General features: G+C 39.4%; 1 protein-coding gene across 1 annotated transcript; it reads right to left on the reverse strand.

The window, feature by feature from the left end:
- Window positions 1–350: 350 nt before the first annotated feature.
- Window positions 351–20217, reverse strand: LOC135346686 (lysine-specific demethylase 7B-like). Its single transcript, XM_064544383.1, has 20 exons — window positions 20019–20217; window positions 19602–19687; window positions 19326–19384; window positions 19183–19241; window positions 18884–19044; window positions 18496–18640; window positions 17975–18173; window positions 17471–17633; window positions 17049–17136; window positions 6262–6368; window positions 5959–6053; window positions 4761–4850; window positions 4387–4478; window positions 4253–4296; window positions 4081–4165; window positions 3794–3906; window positions 3433–3549; window positions 3068–3228; window positions 1689–1779; window positions 351–577 (listed from the first exon to the last, which is right to left on the reverse strand). Exons 1-20 carry the CDS (start codon window positions 20123–20125, stop codon window positions 453–455), a joined length of 2187 nt encoding a protein of 728 aa, XP_064400453.1. The 5' UTR covers window positions 20126–20217; the 3' UTR covers window positions 351–452.
- Between the last annotated feature and the right edge of the window lie 5 nt (window positions 20218–20222).

Consider the following 20222-nt stretch of genomic DNA (forward strand, 5'->3'; position numbering starts at 1 on the left):
TTTTGCATGGTGCTTATATAATTCCCCTGGAAAATTTCACATCTTATAATTGCGTAATATGGGTATTAATTTTTGCTATTTCTGCAAATGAGCTAGAGTAAAATTGCAGATAATTAATTAGAAAATGCAATGAAACCACTCGCAAGTATAATTAGAATATCACAATTACCACTTGAGCAGAATTTAATACCAGAAAACGAGTGAAATCGCAGACAAATCACATGTCACCTTAAGGTAGCAATCGTGTGTTCTGACATTATTATTAATAATTACAATGCCAAATAACACACTGTCATGATAGCTAGCGCAGAACATGCTCAAGATGAAAACCCAGGGACCAAGACACAATCTGAGGGCTTAGTCCAATGATGAGAATGAAGAGAAGTTTCTCAACTGACATAAAAATACTTCTGCAGTAACCAGACAATTATAATAATGCTAAACTGAAGAGTTTATGCTTTCCACCGTGCGCCACCTCCCTTTATTCCCATTATTTTACCCAGTCTTTGCTTGGCTGTGAGGAGCTTGGGTTTGGTACGTGAAGCAGCCACTACTGCATTCACAGCATCAGCAGCAGCTGGAGGTGGAGACATCAGACACAGTGAGAACAATGTACGTTAGTTCATTATTAACTGTACATGTATACGCATGTAGAGCACTGAAGTACTACGCCCTCGGCCTGAGGTGTGGTTCTACAACATGCCTCTTGGGTTAAGGTTGCTTTTGAGCAGTAATTTTTTTGTCTGGTGGTTAGTGTACCAACCACCACCGACCAGTGTGGACACATCCCTGATTACTAAAGCATTGCATACCGTAAACGTAGAAATTTTGGACGGGTGTTTAATTTCGTTTTTTTGTCCTTGGACTCAACGCACGAAATTAAATATATACGTGGGTGTACGTGTACGTGGTAGCCACACCTAAGTTAATATAACGGACGAAAATTTATGCGCACGAAATTTAAGAATTGTGGGCCTAGTGCAGAAAGTGCGAAATTTTGATGCGTCGAAAATTTCAACGTTTACGGTATGCACATATATTACACAGATAGTTACCTATAATTACAGCTATAGGCTTGCGGGCGGCCTCTCTAAAAAGGAGGCCGCATCAAATTTTGATAGGCCCGAGAGTCAAGTAATATATACTTTTTACAAATCAGCCACTACTAACATAATTTGTTGAGGCTCTCCTCATGAGTGTACACGTATAAATGCAGCCAGGTGAGCATACTCAACAGACATACACACTGTAGTGCCACATACATGTATACGCCTCCGGATAACAATGAATCCTCGGTGGAAAGCTAGCTGCACATGAAATCATGAAGCTAATACTTTTGATATTTACATGCAGGAATGGTGGTGCAAGAGAGTGGGAACTGATCAAACCCTGATGTTGCTAAAAAGTTTCCAAAAATTCAAAGTCCATAATTAATGGTTGCATTTAATAGTGCAGCTTTGCAGCTCTTTCCTCACTCTTGCAGCTACCAATACCTAGTGTTCTAGTCAGTGCAGAGCTAACTCCAAAGTAGAATAGGTAGTTGTATCCACACATACGAGTCTGTGGCCTGCAAAACTAACCCTAACTCGAAAACGAAGCATTATTTTGCAAATCCAAAGATTAAAGTATACCTCACTGCGCATGCGCACACCGAGCGTAGAGTAATCACACTACAGAAGTTAGCTCACCGGCAGCTCTTGCTCGGCCTTCTGCCAGCTGTCCTTTGCTGTCACTCAGTGATCCTCCTCCAGACACAGAATGGAGACTGGAGTGAACGTCCTGCATGTAAAATTCAGATTTTAATTAGGAAGGGGGTAATAGAGTGCAATATGGCTAACCATAATACTAATCGTCAGTAAAACAATAGCTAGTACACCACCTTCTGGGGAGATCTATTGCCACAGTACTTGTACCAGATTGCACAGAGAGTATTAATTTGAAAGACGACAACAGAGATAGCTTACATTCATTTAAAATGATCTCCACACACGTATATCTCTATCAGCACAGAGTATGTAGAAACAATTACACCGGAGCATAATAATTATGCTTCGGTGTGCATGCACAAGCGAGGTACATGTACATGTATAAGGTAGTGTGTTTGTGTGTGTGTGCATGTAGACTGCTACAGCTACTCAAGGATCAATGAAGTGCAAGTAAGAGTTTCTATAGGCTTCTAGTCATGTTTTGTTGGATTCGTGGATTTACAAAATAATGCTTGGTTCTCAAGTAATGCCTAGTTACCCAAGGCGCGTGAGCGGCCACGGGTATAGTAGTCGTTTGGTTTGTTTGTTTGTCTGTTTGTAATTAATTTTGTGAGTCTGCTTACCTGGATGCCATAGCACTGCGTTTAAAGCATCAGCAAGTTATGAGTTATAGTGGCAGACTTCGATGTTAACGCTTCGTTGTCGTATATAAAAGCGAGTAAAAGCTAAAAAGCTAAGAAGCATGTTGGCTACATGTAGCTCTACACGCAACCTTTATTCGAGGTAGATGTACATATTTGCAGCTGAAGTGATCCTTTACCGGTCACTATTAAAAGTAAAATTGTAGTTTGTTGCTTCTTTGTTATTGTATAACTGCTGAACACTCATCTGGTTTTATAGATATATTTATTCATGTCAACAGCCGAGGGTGAGCACTTCAATGCTCTAGTTTTACTTACTTGGAATGACATTGCAACCTTTTCAGAAGAGTACGTAGTAAAACTTGCCCGTGGAGAGTTGCTACTCTACTTAGTAGTTAGTTCTGCACTAGAACGCTAGCTATTGGTAGCTGCAAGAGTGAGAAGAGAGCTGCAAGGCTCTTGCTGATGCAGCTATTAATTTTAGACTTTTGGCATCCTTTTTAGACCATGGTCGAATTGAGTTTCCCTGTGACAATTCTGCCTGCATGCAGCAAAAGTGCATATCATGTGTGTATTAGCAATTAGTAGTTTATGTTACAGTGTATGTACATGTAGCTTTGACACATCCACCGAGGCATCAGCACCCGCAGTGCTTTCATTAATACAAAACTATGAGTATGTGAAAAAGTTGTGAAAAATACACACCTGCAAGTTTTTTACCTGATTTGGAGAGCTAGGTTTTTGCTTATCCATTTTGACTTCCATTTTGAGGATCTTGGAGGCAGCGGGTGAAAGGGTGTGTTCAAATGAGCGCTTGATGGCATTTCTCTTGTCCCTGGAGGAACCACTAGCTACAGAACTCTTTATTGGCTTCACTAGGCCTGCGGTAAATAGATGTCATCAGTTAAAGTACATGTGTATTCATAATACACCCAAACATTCAAACCACTACATGAAAAGCATACATGCAAAATGTACATGTACAGTACATAGTATGCATGTGGTAAAAAATAAAGTGGTATTACAATGTGTAGTTAGTTGTAAGGCCAATAATTATAACACAATGACTGAAAATGCAGTTTCACCTTGAGGTTTCCAGAGATCATCGTCTTGTCTTTTCTTGGGCCGTCCCACTTTTATTCCATCATCAGTTAGAATGGTGCTGTCTTGTTCATCCTCCTCTTCCAATGGATTGGGGTACACTGCAAAAAACATTATATTATACACACTAAACAAATCATGTTTTTATCCTTTTACTGGAAGGCGAAAAGGATGCCTTTACAGTTTGAGACAGTTATGCATAGGAGGTTCCCGTGAACACCATACTTGTGTGCACCATATCACCAATATCGTGTAAGATTAAGTCCTAACACGTATAGTAGTTACAAACAGAGTAACTGTTCCATTGCCACATCAAGGCAGTCATACACATGATGGCGTACGTACCATAATCATCGTCCTCAAAGTCCCCCCCACTACCGTCCACCTCCCACTGGATGCCATGTCCCCTCCTCAACCTACCAGACCGCCCCCTGCTGACATCACTGACTGGGTGACATCTGGGGAGAACGAACAGTAGTAAATCAATCATTTCAGAGTTTATAATAATTATTTCTTCTTCTTCCATGTCGCCAACAATACAGTGAGCTTTTGCAAGTACATGTACAACTAAACAACTATTACATGTACATACATGGCCTTAACAAAACTACATGTTGGAATTGATTGATTACATTTCTTTTTTCTCATCATCACTGGAGCTATAGCTGTCGTTACTACCATGGCCACGATTCTGATGCACCATCTTGGTTTGAGGCACTGCATCAAAGCAAAGGTGAAACAGTCAACTTATCCAGTAATATTCAACCAGGATTGTCATGGGCTTACAGCTCTACATGTACAAACCTTTTAGTTTCATTGATATCTGCTTCATACTGGCTTGCTCTTGACTGCATGCAAAACATAAGGGCGTATGTATATTAGCAGAGTAACACATCACATTTACAGGCAGTACACTCCATTTAGGTATAGAGCCTTACCGTATGATTTCACTGCCTCCAGTAGTGACTTTCATCTTAATAGGAGAGTGCTTAGGGTGCTTCTCATCTTGGGCATGATGATCTCTATATTCCTAGAAAGAAATGAGGGGATCACATGTACTTGACAGGTGGACTGTACACTAGCCGTTAGTCAAGGATCTTTCTCTGATCGTAATACTTAAACTTGACTTTTTATAATTCTAGTAAAATGCGTAAGAATTGATGGGCTGGCTGCCAGATCTGTGATCTATTAGGACTACATACGACCCACAGAACATGCAGATCTTACTTTTACACTTGAAATTGAGTGATGAGTCCCAAATAAGTACCTACATGTACATGTACACATCAGATCTACTTATTATTTGCAATACCTCTAGAGCAGTGACCGTCTCTGAGATCCTGTCTACGAGGGCATTGGGGCGTATGCTGGGCGGGATCTGGGCACTGTGGACCTTCAGTTTCTACAGTGGAATAATAACAACAATGAACTTGTCTCTTTCAAACGTTAATAAGCCACGAGGAATATTCATACATGTAGGAAGTTTAGTAAACAGAGACACAGGGGTAGATTGCATATGGGGAGGGTGTTTTTCTTACGTAACAATTAAGAAACGAGTGTTGCAAGCGTGCACTTGCTAATGCCTCTCGCCATGTTATGCTTTCGCTCAAAAAGTATTAGTGTTATAGTAGTTTCTATAATGAATTTACATTAAAGTTAGCTTATCTATATATAAACTCACAGAGAAGAAATACTTATTTACATGTATCTATTGTTGTTATCTATTGTATTATGTAGCTTACCAGGACCTCAAGAAAGAAGAAAATTGATTATTCCAGGATCTGTAGTTCAGTGTATATAATATCTATCATAACTGAGAAGAAAAGACTTGTGTACATGCATATGGTTATCTATTATTATTGTTATATGGTAGTTTTTTGTGGCTTACCAGGCCCTCGAGAAAATATGATTCTGCCAGGAGGATCTGGACCTGGATCTTGGATATTATTTTCTCACACATGGGGAATGAGCGCGCATGCGCATTACATCTACAGGAATAATTAAAGAGTGTGTCCAAAGAGATCAATTTCACAAATGGCTACTGCTAGCTAGCTTTTCTGAGTCTTGTAGCTAACAAAAAGCTAGCGCTTTAGTGCAAGGCTAACTCATATGTTGAATAGAAGTTTGTGGGAACAGATGATGCTATGAAAGATTCTGAAGAGACCGCAACAGCCTCAATGTGAGTCAAACTAGCCGGCCATAACTCGAGAAAGAAGCTTTAGTTTGCTAATCCATGAATCAAAATCCAAGAGAACATGGCTAGAAGCCTATAGAAGCTGTTAGTTTTCATCGCATTGCAACCGTTGAGCAGTTACAGCTGGAACAGACACACACACAGTCAGCTTTACCGTATCCCTCGTGCGGCTACGCCTCGAGGCATAATAATGCCAAATTCTACAAAAGGGACATACAGGCTAAAGTGGTGTTTACTTAACAGCCGTTATGGTGATAACGTACTAGCATCATGATGTTGAATAACCAACCACTGACACGCTCACACGTAATTGTACCTCTTTGGTTCTAATCCAAGAGTAGAGTGAATAGCGTATTTGTTTGAGGCCGTCCAGCAGATAGGCAGGAGGGGCTGTCCCTTTGCTCAGGTGACCTGAATAAGGGAAAACATGCACATACATTGTACGTCATCAAAGATTATAGTTATTCAGAATACAAGTTGACAACCAACTGGTGTGCGTACAGTAGTATGATGAAGATATACAGTGTTTTGAATCCATCATCCATATACTGCTTGTAAAGTTCCCACAAAGGATATATAATGTTGCTGTGTAGCATATACACATGTACATATATTGTACCCTTCAGTTCACTGAGGATGTTCTTGGCAGCGAACCAGGTGAGGGCCTCATAGCAGGGGTGTCTAAACTTTAGGGGCGTGTCCAGTCGAAATTCTGTTTCATATATCCTGTACACAAACAATCAAGATAAAGGCATAAAATCAAAAACCACTTGACCTTTAGCTAATTAAACTTCTTTTGCAAGACTACTTCTAGCCTTAGTTTTTAGTGTTCTGGGTGGGAGTGGTCAACACCAGACAGTTGCTCTAACGCTGACCTAATATCAGGCCGCTCATGGTCTCAAGGCTAGCACAGGAGCACCCTCTGTTTCTCTATTAGCTAAGGTCAAGTGGTTTTAACCGCATCTATATTCACGGCCGTCTTAACATATTCGAGGCTAAGCTGCCACCAAGTAAACACATATCGTATGAGAGTAAAACCGCAAAAAAGTTGTACTTGCAGGACATTAAAACACTTGCGAGTAATTTCAAACGCTACGAAGAATATTAATACCAGACCAGTGAAATAGCAGAAAATCTACCTGTGGAAATGTGTCAATTCATGTGATTGCTTTTTGTGTATGCATTCTGTGCTCAAGCGTACACGTAGTACCTTGTGGAAGCATTCTTGTAATAATACCTGGGCACAAGAGAAACTGCTCTTTGCAGTCCATGAATCTAACTACTACCCAATGCCAAGTTCTGTGAATAGTATCAATGACCTTGTAAGGGTACCAAGAATGCACAGTCATGTAAACCAAACAACCAGCAATGCCATATATAGAAGTTTATAAACAAAAGCAGCTTACATGTGTATACAAGAGTTACAATTAGCCAACCATGGAAATGTATGAAGCAGTCATTTTGGCCTTAGTTCTTGGTGCAGTGGTTTTATTAGTTTGTGTTGTCTGTAATTGTAAGAACTCAACCCCATGCCAGCCTCAAGATAGGAGACAAGATGAAAGACAAACTCCACTGCAGCCCCAGCCTCTGATCAAACTCAACTTGAAAGACTTTATCCAGCAAAATGTGTTCTTCCCAATACAACTTCAGTCCCGGGAAAGTTCATTTGAAGATTCAACAGATGGAAGTGACCCAGTGTTTGATGGGTTCATACAGCAAGTGATATCTAAAACCGAGAACCAGAGAAAGAAGTGTCAATTTGCTTGTCTAATGCTACGAGGAGCAAGTGAAACACAAAATCAGCGATTCACATACAAACCACATTACAGTGGTAATAGTCCCTATGTGAACGACAGTGAGGCATTCTCACCTCCAGTGGAGCGATTAAACAACTACATCGTAGCAAGGCCCAGTAGCCAGACACATGGACAAAAACATGCAGAAGTTGTCATTCTTGATAATTTCAACACACTATGGGAAGCTTACATAAGGAAGAACCGCAATCAAAAACCTGCAAGTATTGTTCTCTTTTCCTGGATCATTCCTTGTGTAACTTGTACCCCAAAGCTTATTAAATCCCTGTCGAAACTAGGGGTGCCTGTTCATATTGCATACACGATAACATACTACCGTGAAACTGAGCAACAGATGCAAAACAGTGTTAAAAATATTGAAAAGAGTGGGATGGTAATCGAGCGAGTGGACTATCCAGAGCGATTGCCATCCAGGCATTAACAAGACTGGCTTCACAATGCTATGCATGCACTATACGATAGTTGACACAGTAAAAACAATAATTACTACTAGAAATTGCATGATAGCGTTATTTCTTTATACATACATGTCATTGTACACATCATCATGTACGTACTAATAATTATTATGATGCATATATCTTATAGGTTACAGGTACATATATGGAATGCTGTAGTGAATAATAATATTAAGCAATCATTTGCTGTACATGTACATGTAATGGAATTGCATGATTACCCGTCGCCTACCTTGTATTTTTAATGAAGTATACATGACTATGAGAGGCGTGCTCTAATAAAATAGTACTCGACGATTCTGTTCATCGACATTTCAGCAATCACACTACAGTGCACAGCCTATAGAGAGTAAAGTACCACAATAGGGGGAGTAGTTGTACTTAAATGTATCTCAAGATTGGAACATTTCTAAGAAATTGTGCTGATACCATTTTATAGGTGAATGAATAAGCTACAACATTATTCGAAAATATTTCCCCAAAAGTTGTTGTAGTGGAAAATCATTTTAGGTGAAAATGGTGGTGATCGTAAAGAAATGTGTGTAACGTACATCAAATATCTCCGTATAAAGTATTTCTGGACAAATTTTTTGTATCAAAAGATAGAAAATTTCAAAAACAATTAGACCTTAGCCGATAAATTTGCTAAAAACTCGATAATTGAATCAGTTTGTGTACATATGTAAACTTTACGAAACCATGCATATGTTAGATAAACTATTCAGGAATTTGTGCCACAGTTCCCTTACCTTAGCCGACAACGATTGGTGTTTTCCATCGCTATTAAGCGATTGTCCACTATATGCTCTTAAATATAAACCACCACATACCCACCACCTTTGGGAATTATTTTGTGTATATGTTTTAGAGTATTCTTTTATCTACACAATGGTATCAGCAAAATTTCTTAGAAATGTTCCTTTCACAAGATTGTACCAATAGCAGCAAATTTGCGATGTTTTACTATCTAGGCTGCAAGCACTGTACACAGAGGCTCCCTCCATACATTTGATCAATTCCATACATTGATTGCACTCCTGATTGCAGTAATCGACTAAAAAGATCGATTGGGTAATCACTTCCACGATTGCTTCAAAGGCAATCACAATCTAACTATAACACTATAATTATGCAAGACACTTCCTGTATATTGAGAATGCAATTGGGATATTCCAGGAAGTTGAAGACATGTACATAGTACAAATTCATAACAAGGAAACTACAGACCACAAACAAAGATTCAGATACACAAGTAACAGCTACAAATATACTGCAATAATGTTCCTCATGATAGCAGCTACACTCCTAGTACTAGTAATATCACTGATCATCATCTATCGCCTAGTTAAAGAGTTTCAAGACTATGAGAGTGAGGTCAGAGTTCCCGATGACATTGTGAAGATAGTTGGTGAGCACCTTTACTCTCAACAGCAGTCGATGTGTGTCCTGGAGGGAAACCAAATTCCAGCATTCACTGTGAAATCTATCATACCCAAAGCTGAGGGCCAAAGAACTAGCTGGCAATTTGCAGCAATGATTCTTCTCTCTAAGATTGAATGCATAAACCTCCGAAACTTTCGATACAAGCCAAACAATAGTAGACTGCCTATAGATACAAGCAGGCCATTCGTTCCTTCAAAAGAGGAGTTTAACAACTACATTGCAGCAAGACCAGAGCATGGTATCATAGAAAGAGTAGCGGAGTACTACAACCTAACTAGTACAAAACATGCTGAAAATATCATCCTTGAGCAATTTGAAGATTTGTTGCAAGGCTATGGGAAAGAAAACAAGGATGATCTTGCAAGTATTATTCTGTACTCCTGGATCATGCCCTGCACACAGTGTACAACGAAAATTATCAATACACTTGGGAACCGAAAACTGAAGATTACTGTAGTGTACACAATTCACTTTTGGTATGCGAAGGAAAGTAAACTGGTGCAGAAAAGCAATCGATCAAGACTGCAGCAGGCTGGTTTCAGTGTCGAGCAAGTGAAGTATCCAATACGTCTAAGCAAGAGAAACACTTCGGATTAGCTAGGATACAAACAATTACACACAACAATTGTGTAGTACAGATGTACATGTACATGTATATAAACCATAGTTTATATTACCTCTTCATGTCATAGTTCCAGTTTGTAGCAACTGTTTGAGCAGTTACATTCCATTGCATGCAGAGAAAGTTACTGAGCAACTACGGGACATTTGTTTTTACTGGGAGCTGTAAACAGATCAAGTAGTTCTGTTACAGCAGTTGAACAATACACAGTTCAAATTTAAGTATAGCACACATGCATGTACATGTATGTAATCAAGTATGGTTTCACAATAAGCACCTTCGATCTTAGGTATAATTAGTACAGTACTTGGGTGGTCTGTCAAAATTATTTCATGGTCTGTACAATTTCCAAATCAAATACATGACTGTACAAGAATCTTGATGTACAGATCCACCCACATCGAAAGCAGTCCTAGTACATAACAAAGTGACCAAATGCAAAACAGTTCCAGGAACATTACACATGTTATACAAGTAACTACCAAGCACGTACTACAACTAGAGACAGTATGATGCTTCACATTGCCACAGCTACTATTGCAGTCATCTTTGTAATTATCAGAGAAGTTTATAACCAGATAATACAGTTCCTAGACTATGACAGTCACCATAGAGTGCCAGCAGACATTGAGGAGAGGATTAGTGAGCACCTATACCGCCATAAGACAGAGTACTTTCCTGGACTGTGCCAGGGGCTAACACATGGCACTGTCATGCCAAAGACCATAAGATGGAATAAAGGATGGCAATTTGCTGTCGTGATCCTGTTATCAAAAAGTGAGATTAAAAACATTCAGACATTTCGTTTCAGGCCATGCAAAGAAGATGACAAGCCCACAGATCCTAACAAACCGTTTACACCATCAAAAAAAAGTTTCAACAACCACATGGTCGCTAAACTGGAACAAAACATATTGAAGAGAGTAGCAGAGTACTACAACATAACCAGCCCGAAAATTGACGCTGAAGAAATCATTGTTCAAGAATTTGAGGATTTGTTGCAAGGCTACGGCAGAGAAAATAAAGACCACTTAGCAGGGATACTGTTCTATTCATGGAGCATGCCTTGCACCAAATGCACCACAAAGATAATTGACTGCTTTGCTAATAGAAGGCTTGAAATTATACTTGGTTACACGCTACACTATCGATTTGATGTAGAGAGTGAGAAAATGCAAGCACGTAATCGGATGAGACTGCAGCAAGCTGGAGTAATTGTACAACAGATTCCATACGTAAAAAATATTCTATTGCTATAGATATTCATACATGTTGAACACAATATACAAATGTAAGCAAATCATGTCATTACAATGCTTAAATTACAGTATGATGTTAGTGAGCAACTTCCATTCATCATACACAGCCCCCTGATTTTTGTCATAGTATACTGCACAAACAATATGGGGTAACACAGTTATGAGTATTATTAGCTGAACAGCATTGTTTACATACAGAGGAGGTCCGACATGCGTGCACGACTCAATGCAAGTTCAGTGCATTGATGATTGTGGTCACGTGATAACGTCCTGGCAAATGCACTGAACTATTAGTGATTCGTGCACGCATGTCGGACCTCCTCTGGTTTACATAGTTGAGTGCATGGGCATGAAATTAAATTAAATACGTAAAAATTTTTACAATCAGCATTGATTACATCCCGATCATGAATTTCATACCTGACTGAGTACAGAGCTTTGTACATTTCAACACATTCATCGAATATGTAGCTTACACAAAAACCAAGAAGCGTAGTAAATGCACAGCTACTGAACACCGTATATAGCAGGTAATTTCTGTGGGATAAAATATTCGTTATTTTCGTGGGCAAGCTGACCATGACGAAAATGTTACCCACAAAAACCTAGACACGGCTTACCGGAACCCATGCAATGCAGTGCACGTAATGAAGCAAAAAAATTTTTACTTTCCTACAAAAATTACCCGCTATACGGTATGGCAAGACGTATACACGTACATGTAACGGGGATACACAAATTAGGGGTATGCATGCATGCCTTCGCAGCTGTACAGTTATAGCGAATATTTGCATGGCAGTAAGAAATCAAACACGTGCCATATACTTCAAACTACGACAATTTCCTGAAGTACACTATAGAAAGAGTACAGTCTCTAACGGCATGAAAAGTTGTGCATGTTGCTAGGAACTAGCAGTCAATACGATGGGAGGACTTGTGCTAAAAATGACTACCAAAGGAAAGTTTGCTAATCGCTCTCTTGAGACACAATTTCTCCGTTCAGGCCGAGTGCACAACCTTATGCAAGCAACGAGTATATATTGTGCTAGTGCATTCAGGATAATAGAGTATTACAACCTCTGACTTTATCTTGAAGATCTTCGGCAAATCTACGAGACTAATCTTTTAACTGAAACTGGGGACCATAATTGTAAAAAAACAAAGAGAACTCCAATGGCTAACAAACGAAATCATACTGATTCTTTACACAATAGTCTATCACTATATACAGCAGAGTGTGCAGAAAGAAAACGCAAAGGTTTTAGGTTTACAAACATGTACATCGAACGTTCCTAACACAAGTTATGGATCATCAAGTAGCTGTATAGTAACCGATTTGGCAACAAGTACAACAGATGGGCATGGGCAATAGGTTTGTATGCATCCTGTGCATTCCACAGACATCCAGCAAAACATATTCATACCATGTACATGTATTAGCTTTGCACGTACATTAATATACTCCTGACGTACACTATAATACATAGCTCAAAATAGCACTTAACTTTGCATTGTGTCATAATTATATTTTCAGACGTACATTTACTGCTATGTCAGATTGACTGCTATGCATGATTTTAGAGGTGCAGGAGAACCATGATCAAGCATAAAATAATATTCACATAATTTCTACATTGCTCAATATCGCAGTGTTGGGGGTTTTCCCTGGGATTTTTCAAATCACCACTGCCACTTAAATAAAGCATTACATCATCAAAATTCACACTGATTGGCTGACATTAACGGAACAAAAGTACAACTTGGCAGTATATAAACAGCATGCAAATAATTCTTCAAGAAAGAAGTATAATATTATTAACATCAAGTGAATCATAATTATTCTCCTACTAAGCAACTAAATAGCAGTAAAGAAGGTTTACTATCATCTACGGGACTAGAGTTCTGATGAATTGTGGAGCCCTTTGCAATAACAATTCCAATCAGCACACACCGCCATGGCTACGCCATACCAACCACAACCACCAAGTTACCAGGAAACTATCAAGACCACGGAACAAAGTCAAAATGAGATATTCATGACAGAGTATGTTGCAAAGAATATCATCCCAACATTCAAAGGACAAAGCAAAAGGAGACAATATGCAGTTGTTGACTTATGGTCACGGACAGACATTCAGAACAAGTTTGAGGATCATTTTCAGAACGCTACTGTTGACTCTACAGCTGCATCCATGCCTCGAGAGAGCGATTACACCAACTATATCGTAGCACGACCCGATGGAAAGAGAAAAGGAATGAAAAAACACTCAGAAATAATTCTTATGGAACAGTTAGATAAGCTATACACGGCTTTCAAGTTAAATACAGGAGAAGCACCTATTGCAATATTTCTGTATTCTCATCTGATGCCATGCACAAAGTGCTCTACTGCAATAGTCAAGAAACTGAGCACACTGCCTTACAGTAACCTGCCTGTATTCATTGCTTACAGTAGACCTTACAAAAACAGTGATGTACAAACACTATCAAGTAGAGCACACATTTATTGTGTACCTCAATAAGCAAGTGTACATGTAGTACGTACCTCTGTCTTTTATACAAAGTTCTATGAATATTTACGTGCATGTAAGAGTAAAACTAACAAAGATGCTGTACTTGTATCATGAGCTGTTTAAATATAATATACTCAGCTCCCTCGGGAATACATAGAGCTGTCCTCCGGTGCAGATAGATATCAACTACTACATGCAGATAGATACCAACTACTACATGTACCTGCGGGACTACAGATACCAGATCAGGATTACAATAATTAAGTATCTACATGTAGACAATGAATATACAACTAAACCTTCAATATTATTTTATTAACACAAAAGGAACCCAGCTGGTATAATGTTGTGTGCTACACTGCTATACTTCATGAAAATGAGGGTCATGCGGTGAAAGGAAAGAGGACGTAACTATTCTTGTGAGAGGAAAAGTTGTTAAACCACTTTGATACACAGTAGTTAGGTTTGGCTTGCCATAGGGGCATGGGCACACCCCCCCCCCCCCCATAGATCAGATTGCAGTATTGTGAAATAATATTATAGTTCTAGAAGTTTCTTCCACTATGTCAGCATCATCTCTGAAAACCCTCTGTTAAAAAAACTCCCCTGTTAAAAAAACCCCCAGGGTATTTTCTATGTGTATAAACATCTGCTGTGGGGCAGTACCCTATTATTAGGGCATACACTGTACAACATTTATGCCAAAGGGGGTGTGCACCCTCATTAGGCCTCGCACTAGATCGCTAGCTACAACAGCCAGAAGCAGTAACCATGGACTTCAGATCCAACTCTTTTTAAATTATTTATTGACATACATGTATACACTTATTTACACCAAACACTAAACACTAAAAGCTACATGTGTATACAATTCGCTCAAATTAATCTTTAAGTTCTCCTTCTATAACAGTTAAACACTGGACAAATTGATTGAGCTAAACAAAACATGCCCCAAGGAATTAAGCACTCTGGTGCTTGCGTGATCTTTTTATGCAAGTTAATTCTTATAATTATATGAATTCCATTTTCGAGCATCAAACACAAATCGCACAAACCTATAGCAGTACTTGTATGACACCACAATCCTTTCCAGAACGCAAAAAGCTTGATTGCAAAGAATCTAATTTTGCTCGTGTGCAAAACATTCTAGTACGTAATACGGTAATACATATACAAAGTCATGTACGTTATAATGACGACAGTAACTTTAACACGTCTAAACAACAATCTGTACAGAGTACAATGCTCAAAAGGGCAGATAATTGTGGACTGTACAGGATGCTAACAAGTTTTATGCTGTTTTATGTGTATATTTTCAAGTCATTTGCTAAATTAATATGCACAAACTCATTAAACACAATGCACTGTATGTGAATTCATTATTATGATACACCTTAATATAGCCAGTAGACTGGCAGAGGTATAAATAACACATCTTGATTGTCCTGACAAGTTGTCCTAGCAAAATACATTTTGTTCTGCCATCAGGTGATATTGGTCGGACACTAAATTACCCATGCAATGTCCTTAGTAATCTCAAGGCTTTAGGAAAGGTAAGGTAATGCTTAGCACATAAAATAGAAGCTTACCTAGTCGTCTTGTCACTCTGCTACATAGCTATATAAATATCTAGGCCTCAATGAATAAAGACACATGGCCGGCTGTTATAAGATCATTATTTTAGTGCGCATGCGCATTATAACAATGACCTTTGGCCTTCAATCTTTGCATGCTAGGACACTATGACCGAGCAAGTAGCTAAATGGCGGGTCAAATAGGCTAATTGCTCGGAAATTGACCGATGACCGACTGTTATTTATACCTCTGGACTGGTTGGTTGTATTAATAATTATGTCATTTGGAATGAGTTTAAAATGGGAACCAATAATATCCCCTTGATATAATGGGTAAGTCCCCAAGCTAAAAAGGGGAAATCTTACCATATGCACACTGTACAGAATTTATATGGGACAAAAAATTCCCCCAATGGGATGAATGTTGTACACATTAATGCTGACATGGTGCAGAACTTTCCCTATAAATGATTATTTCGCAATGCATAAACCAGGGCTATATAAATGACCACAAAACCACATCAAAAACAAATATCATAAAGCTGAAAAATGGACAGTTATATAAGTTCATGGAGTGCTCCTACCACAGTGAGAGAAGTATCACAAGAGACTATAGTTAGATATGTCAATGAACAAGTCATCCCGCTATTTGAGAAGCAGAGAGAAAAATCACAATTTGCAGCAATCATACTGTGTTCAAGGGACGACTGTGACAGTGAACTACAGCGTATTAAGTATTCACCATCGGATTCATTCAGACACCCACTAACAGATAGTACACAACCAATGATGCCCAACGAGTACAGTGACTTTGATAACTATATCACTGCTAAACCATACGAAGGACACCATGCTGAGCACATACTACTTTTACAAATAGACAATTTATATGCTGCTTTCAAGTCTAAACACGGCAAACCTTACTACATAATCCTCTACACATGGATAACACCCTGTAGTAACTGTGCAAAGCTGATCATCGAAAAACTCAGCCAACAGCCGTATTCAGACATACCCAGAGTGGTGGCTCATACCACTAACACACATAAGAAGGGAGATGATGTGCAAACAGCTAAACACAGACTGAGGGAGGCTGGGATCACAGTACTGGAGGTACCACATCAAAAACTACATGAACCAACAAGAAGACTTCTCTTTATGTAAAAATAACCACAGAATTTTTACTGAATCTCAAAGCATCAACATTACTTTTAGAACAGTCACGCAATAACGTCAATCACTCAATATTTTTTGTCATCAATTATTATTACCGCTGAATTCATGATCATTGTAATGCTCTCTCATACATTTCTTAATTATAACACAAGTGATGGATAACTGTCAGTGATCTACACAATTTGATTAGAATAACTCCTGCCTACGCTGATAGTGGATTGATACATCACTATTGTATTAGTTCAATTGGTGTACTGGCTAAGCAAACTTTTTGTGCAGCAATGGACATGGATGGCTGGTAAAGATATGACAATCACTTCTTTTTTTCCATTTAACTTTAAACCAGACTTAATAAACCATTTACAAATTGATTTCAACAGAAGACACAAGGGGAGACTGAAGAAGACTGGGGATCATGGTATTGTATTGGAAGTACTACATTACGTGAGGAGGCTACCGATACAAGAATAATTTTAAAGCATGATTGAGAAGGGGAAACTTTACCAACAACAACCTTAACTTTAGCATAGTTCATTTACTTAATCACCTCAGTTGCATGGGTATGGCATAACTGTGAACAAAGTTTCCTCCAAACACAAGAGAGTCCTCTGGAGTCAAGACAGCATGGATCCAGCCTGGGTGGTGACATTTATAGTATATATTCATGTAGCGTTCTACTAGACACATTCATATAATTATGGAATATATAATTATGGTACTGTACATGTAATGTACAACGTAGACTGAAACAAAACATTTTGGCAGTACGTGTAGTAGGATTTTAAATTCATAACTACATGCATGTAGTCAGTATTAAGTACTATTGTATGGCACATGAAAATGTACAGACTACTGGGCCAGCAGGAACGCCTCGTTGGAATGGAAACTAGGTTCAGGGTTCAGACTGTACATGCACATCCTACAATGCACAGTGACACGTACTGCAGAGGCACACGGCAACAAACTCACCACTAGGTATGAAGAGAGTGTTTCCCTGTCTGACTCTGCAGCAGTAACATTTTGCGACCAGATCGCCAAAGAACACCTCGCTTTGACTGGATGATAGTACCCACTGCTCGTAGTGCGTCAGATTCTCCTCAGTAGGAGGTATCAAGTAGAACACTTTCTCACCCTGAATTGGTTGGAGCAGTAATAAATAAATAATATTATACAGCAATGAAAAATAAAATTGTACAAGCAACAGTTTGTTGAAATTAATGGGCACCAGCAAGCACTACGGTACGCAATGTTCATACTATTATAAACATGCAGTGCCATAATTAATTATTACATCAGAAAGGAAAGAGGAAATTAAATTGTGGCTTTGGTACAGAGGTACGTGTAAACTAAATGTTTAAAGCACAACGTACACGTGATGTACGCATAAATATCAAAAGGTATGTGTTGATAATTATGGTAGTGCATGCTACTCGCAGAACACAACCATTACGTTTGTACATGTACTTCCCTCACCCAAAGGACATGGTACCAGACAGATGTGCCTCCGAAATCAACATGAAAGTCAGTGTAGCTATCCTTGACGCTCATGAGACAGTACTTCTGCACTGAGGGTCGAGAGAGGGGTGAGTCCTCAGGGAGGTCCTCAGGCCAGTGACAGTTGATCCAGTCAATCTTCCGCACAGTCAGAGGGGGGGACACCATCTTAGATAGTCTGGAGGGAAAGGAGACTAGTAGTACTGTGCAGCAACTGCCTCTTTGAGACGCGCCAAAACATGGAAAACATGTACATGTAGTCACAATTGAGAATCAGAGCAGAGGGTCAATCTCCTAAACTGATATCACTAAAATAATGGCTTATACATATACATGTACATGTACATGGAAATTGAGGACACACATACATGAAATTTCACGTACTGTACATGTACATTGTACATGTATAACGACACACCCATGGCCAACTGGCATTTCCATACCCTGACTATGATATAACCTTAACATGCAAGCAACATACAGCCCACCCCTTGACTCACTCAGAGCGTGAGAACTCCAGGCTGATGACATTCAGAATCTTCTTGCGAGGTTTGACCACCTCATAGTACTCAGTCCACTCTCTCATCGTCATCTTGATGTCATCCTGCCGAGCCACATCAATAACATCTAACTCTCTCATTGATCCTGCAGTTCCGTACATGTACATGCATGTTTGACTTTAGACATGGAACAAAACAGTTTTTCGTTAAGCTACATGTACATGTAACATGTACATGCACCTTCAAAACTGACTTTTCACAGGTACAATTCATTTAGGCTTTAAAAACTGCGGGTAGTAAGGCAGACAACGTTCAGGCATTTATTTAGAGCTCAAGACTTCACCACATGGTACGTACTGCTAGTATGTATGGTAAATGCCCCACTCACCGACCATCCTCTCCACGTCAGAGATTTTGAAGGTGGGAGGCGGCACTTTAAGTCTCAGCCCATCCTTCTCCTCTACTATAATGGGACGAGTGAACCCATTCGTGTCAAAGTATGATGGAGTTACCTCTGCCCCCTTCAACAGACAAAGAATCTCGTTCTCACTAAGGAATGTAGTGGAGTACGTACGCGAGTTATATGAAGGTGTCATAATGATTTAGATCATACAATTATACCCGCTTAGTCCCCCTTTCTTTCCATTGTGATGCGTAGCAGAAAGAACGAAATTTATGAACACTTACTTCGTAAATTTTTTCTTCCTCAGTATATTGACAAACGTCACTGTACCAGACTGTATAGCCTGAGGGAAAAAATAGTAAATTAAATCAAACAGACATACGCCTATAATAATGAGAGCCACTAGAATCTTGTACAGTACACACACCTTATTCCCATCATTGATCTCAGAGTAGTCATGTCGGTGCCAGTTCCGTCTCCTCTTTACTGTGTACAACAAGTAACACAAAAGTGGGTCATGAATGCAGAGCCATATATCTACATGTACATTACAAATCTTGGCTGTGTATTCATTTTTGGTCGCTAGGTTTTTGCAATGCTGATTACACTACACACACAATAAAGTGTCACCTGTGATACATAGCTAGAATTTCTACATACATGTACGCATAGCTGCCTAGATGAAGTCACACACACAACGTACAGGTGAGTGGTCCATGCTCCGGCTGACAGTTGGGGCAGTGGTAGCTGTCAATGTCAGGGCCCTGGTGCTCCTCGATACCCACACAGCTGGAGAGGGAGTGAAGGTTGGCAGTCTGAGAACTCACTGCTAACATCTTAAAAACAGGTGACTACTCTATGCAAACACATTGTGAAGTGATGCACAAAAGGCAGTTACATGTACATGTGCTCAGCATATCAGAGGCTAGAGGCAGTACAGTGACAACCTGCACGTATCCATTGTGCAATTAACCCTAGCAATGCACAAAAAAACCTATATACTGATGTGCAATCAAGAAGACATATCCGAATAGGGAAGCTCAAACGCTCCAGTCTAGATTTAGATCCCATTATTGTTCAATGTGGTGCTTTATTTAGAGTACATTATTGAGCTATGTACCTTCCATGAAACCAGTCATGACAGATGTCACACTCTATCATGAACTCCTCTTCATTGTAAGGCCGTCGACACAAGCAGTAAAGATCGCTCTCATCTGGTTCAGCCATCTCTTGAGCATGCACACAAATATAGAGCGTCAAATCATAAATCCTTTCTTATTCATCGTTGGAATTACACCTCGTACCCAGGAGGCGTGGCCAGACT

Source organism: Halichondria panicea, chromosome 13, assembly GCF_963675165.1.
Source record: "Halichondria panicea chromosome 13, odHalPani1.1, whole genome shotgun sequence".
NCBI classification, from domain to species: Eukaryota; Metazoa; Porifera; class Demospongiae; order Suberitida; family Halichondriidae; genus Halichondria; species Halichondria panicea.

What these genes read in the sequence shown, in the direction of transcription:
- LOC135346686 (XM_064544383.1), bottom strand. Translation starts at nt 20,125, where the DNA reads ATGGCTGAACCAGATGAGAGCGATCTTTACTGCTTGTGTCGACGGCCT. An exon ending in GATATCAATGAAACTAAAAG is followed by an intron (nt 4,166 to 4,252) that starts GTTTGTACATGT and finishes GCTTTGATGCAG; the next exon opens with TGCCTCAAACCAAGATGGTG. An exon ending in AGGCCGAGCAAGAGCTGCCG is followed by an intron (nt 578 to 1,688) that starts GTGAGCTAACTT and finishes CTCCACCTCCAG; the next exon opens with CTGCTGCTGATGCTGTGAAT.